We start from the raw sequence: 2,843 nt of genomic DNA, 5'->3' as shown, positions 1-2,843 counted from the left end.
CTTTAAATACAGGGGGGATAATTTGATTTTAAAACATTAAGCGTTTGACATTTTAAGAACATTTTAGTAGTTTGTTTAGTTTTCATAGCAAAATTGAATTTTTTATTTAAAAATTAAAAAAAATATTTTGATTAAATATTTCCAAAAATAAATTAAGATTTAAATTATTATTATTAAAAAAAAAGAAACTACAAAAGTAACTTTGATTTCAAAGCTATAAATAACCAACTATGAATGGACTTAAAGCTTTAATTTTTATTTCTGTTGTCGCCTGTGCTGTGTCGGCGCCATCTTCCTCATATGACACACTTGAGACCAACCACGGACCGTATCCTTCAGGTAAATAAAATACATGTAGTTGTATCGTTATTACATACATTCATTGCCCTGATAGCAATCAACTCTAAGCTACGGGGATTTCCGTTACGTTGATTTCTGTTAAGGGGATTCCTGCTATGGTTATTTTGATTTAGCTTATGCTGTAAATGTATGACCAGCTTGATTTATGTATAGTCATAACAGTGTTTGGTCGTAACATGATACAATTTGATTAACTTTCTTTAATCCTAAAATGTATCACTGACTTTGGGTTAAAATGTCGCGAACACTTTTATGAATCAGCTTATCTTGACAAACATAATATTAATAATAATAATAATAATAATAATAATAATAATAATAATAATAATAATAATAATAATAATAATAATAATAATAATAATAATAATAATAATAATAATAATAATAATAATAATAATAATAATAATAATCTGTAATTTAATAATAATAATAATAATAATAATAATAATAATAATAATAATAATCTGTTATTATTATTATTATTATTATTATTATTATTATTATTATTATTATTATTATTATTATTATTATTATTATTATTATTATTATTAATTTTATTTAGTTCAAAAACATCATTTTTTTTTACTTTTAGATATCAGGGATAACTCAACAAATAGTCATGTTTCAAATTTAAATGAATTAATTCCCTTGACCTAACCGTTATTTCTTTTTCCTCCAGACTTTTCTTGCATAGATTTCACAGATGACTACGCATGCGCAGGGATCCATGACGGTGACTACCCGCTGTGCACTTTTTGTCAGTATGGCTACTATGCTACGTGCTCAAACCAAATCCTGCACATCAGGTAAACAATAATCCCACGGGTTCTCAAATGTTTAGTAAATAATCACCCATAGTGATTTTGCTGATATAGTTAAAAATTCCAATGTATTTCGTAGTTAACTTCATTACACGCTTGTTATGAATAAAATGACTCTTTCAATAGATACACATTTTTTTATATAATAAGAATGGTGTGATGAAATTGCATACTAATATTATTTTAATGTTTCATCACATATGGAGGGTTGGGGCGTGGTCGTTTAAGAAAGTATATGATTACCAACTCCATAATTTCAAAAGTTCGAACCTGAGGATGGATTGGGCCGATAGCAGGGGATGGGGGAAGTCGGGCAACAATCCATTTAGGAAATAGTTTTTTAAAAAATCTAACAATATCTGCCTTGCAGATTTACTGGGTAGATCTATATTTTTAAAATGTTAATGCGAAAAGTGCTAATAACATTTTTAAAAAAATATATATTGTTGTTACTCTATAAAGGAAAAGAGACGTATTTTAGATAAAATATTAGCGAATACCATACAAAAGTCGTATATGAACGTTTACTTTACTGTTGCACTTGTTTGTATGTGTGACTGAGCCTGTGCTTGAGTGTGTAGAGCCTTTTGTTATAAAACTCCCTACATTATATTGTCTCTGTTTAATTGTGTGTGTTCACTTTAGGCCGTGCCCTGATGCCTACTACCAAGGAAACGCCTTCGTCAGCAAGATGGTCTTCAACTCCAAAACACGAGATTGTCAGAAATTTGCGCCTAATTGTCCAAGATATTAATTGAACTCAACCAAATTAGTAATTGGAAAACAGCATTAATAAAGTATTACTATAGAAGTTTTATAGAATGATCTGGTCTGTGTTTTTTTATTTTTTTTATTTACAGAATTATACATTACAAAAATTGTCAATGTAGTAAAGTTTCCCTTCCAAACATCTCTCTACCGCTTGGCCAATCCGTCAATGCTATTTCGGGGCAAGCTTTTCGCTACAATGATAACAAAATTGATAACAAGATCACAAAACATCAATTACATCCTATCTTTAGTAAAGTCCGTAAAAAATCAGATTATTATGACCATATTTATTTTAACAACATCGTACAGAATGTTTAAAATATTAAATTGGCCTTTCGAAAAATTTTCAACATAAAACATATTAAAAAACACAAACAGTTTTGAGCTATTTTCTAATTTGATTAGTTACCAAAAATACTATAAACACAAAATACGTCAAATCTTTAGTTAAGTCCAATATAACCGATACCACTTAATTAAATTATTATGACAAAATACGTTTTAAAAACGCCACACAAGATTTAACCTAATATTTATAGGATGTCTCGAAAAATGGTGCAGTTGTTGTTGGTCAAGAATGACCAATAGTGCCGTTGTTGTTTGTCAGGAATGGCTAGTAGTTTCTTGTTCTTTGTCAGGAATGGTAAATAGTACAGCTGTTCTTTGTCAGAAATGACCAAAAGTGCAGTTGTTCTTTGTCAGGAATGGCCAATAGTGCAGCTTTTCTTTGTCAGAAATGACCAAAAGTGCAGTTGTTCTTTGTCAGGAAAGGCCAATAGTGCAGTTGTTGTTTGCCATAAAAGTCCAATTGTGTAGATGCTCGTTTCCAAGAATTGTCACTGCTGCAGCATACCACAAAGTTATAAATTACCACTATGAGATCAATTGTTT

The 2,843-nt window shown here is 29.3% G+C and overlaps 1 protein-coding gene across 1 annotated transcript; it reads left to right on the top strand.

Moving 5' to 3' along the window:
• The first annotated feature begins 230 nt into the window (after positions 1-230).
• Positions 231-1,935, top strand: LOC131927883 (uncharacterized). Its single transcript, XM_059283753.1, has 3 exons — positions 231-339; positions 1,040-1,166; positions 1,827-1,935. Exons 1-3 carry the CDS (start codon positions 231-233, stop codon positions 1,933-1,935), a joined length of 345 nt encoding a protein of 114 aa, XP_059139736.1.
• The last annotated feature ends 908 nt before the right edge of the window (positions 1,936-2,843 follow it).

The sequence above is a fragment of the Physella acuta genome, unplaced genomic scaffold (genome assembly GCF_028476545.2).
Source record: "Physella acuta isolate Inbredline_101_S28 unplaced genomic scaffold, ASM2847654v3 ptg001442l, whole genome shotgun sequence".
Classification (NCBI taxonomy): domain Eukaryota; kingdom Metazoa; phylum Mollusca; class Gastropoda; family Physidae; genus Physella; species Physella acuta.
Note: the sequence above shows the minus strand (reverse complement) of the source record. Positions and strands in the feature narration are given on the sequence as shown.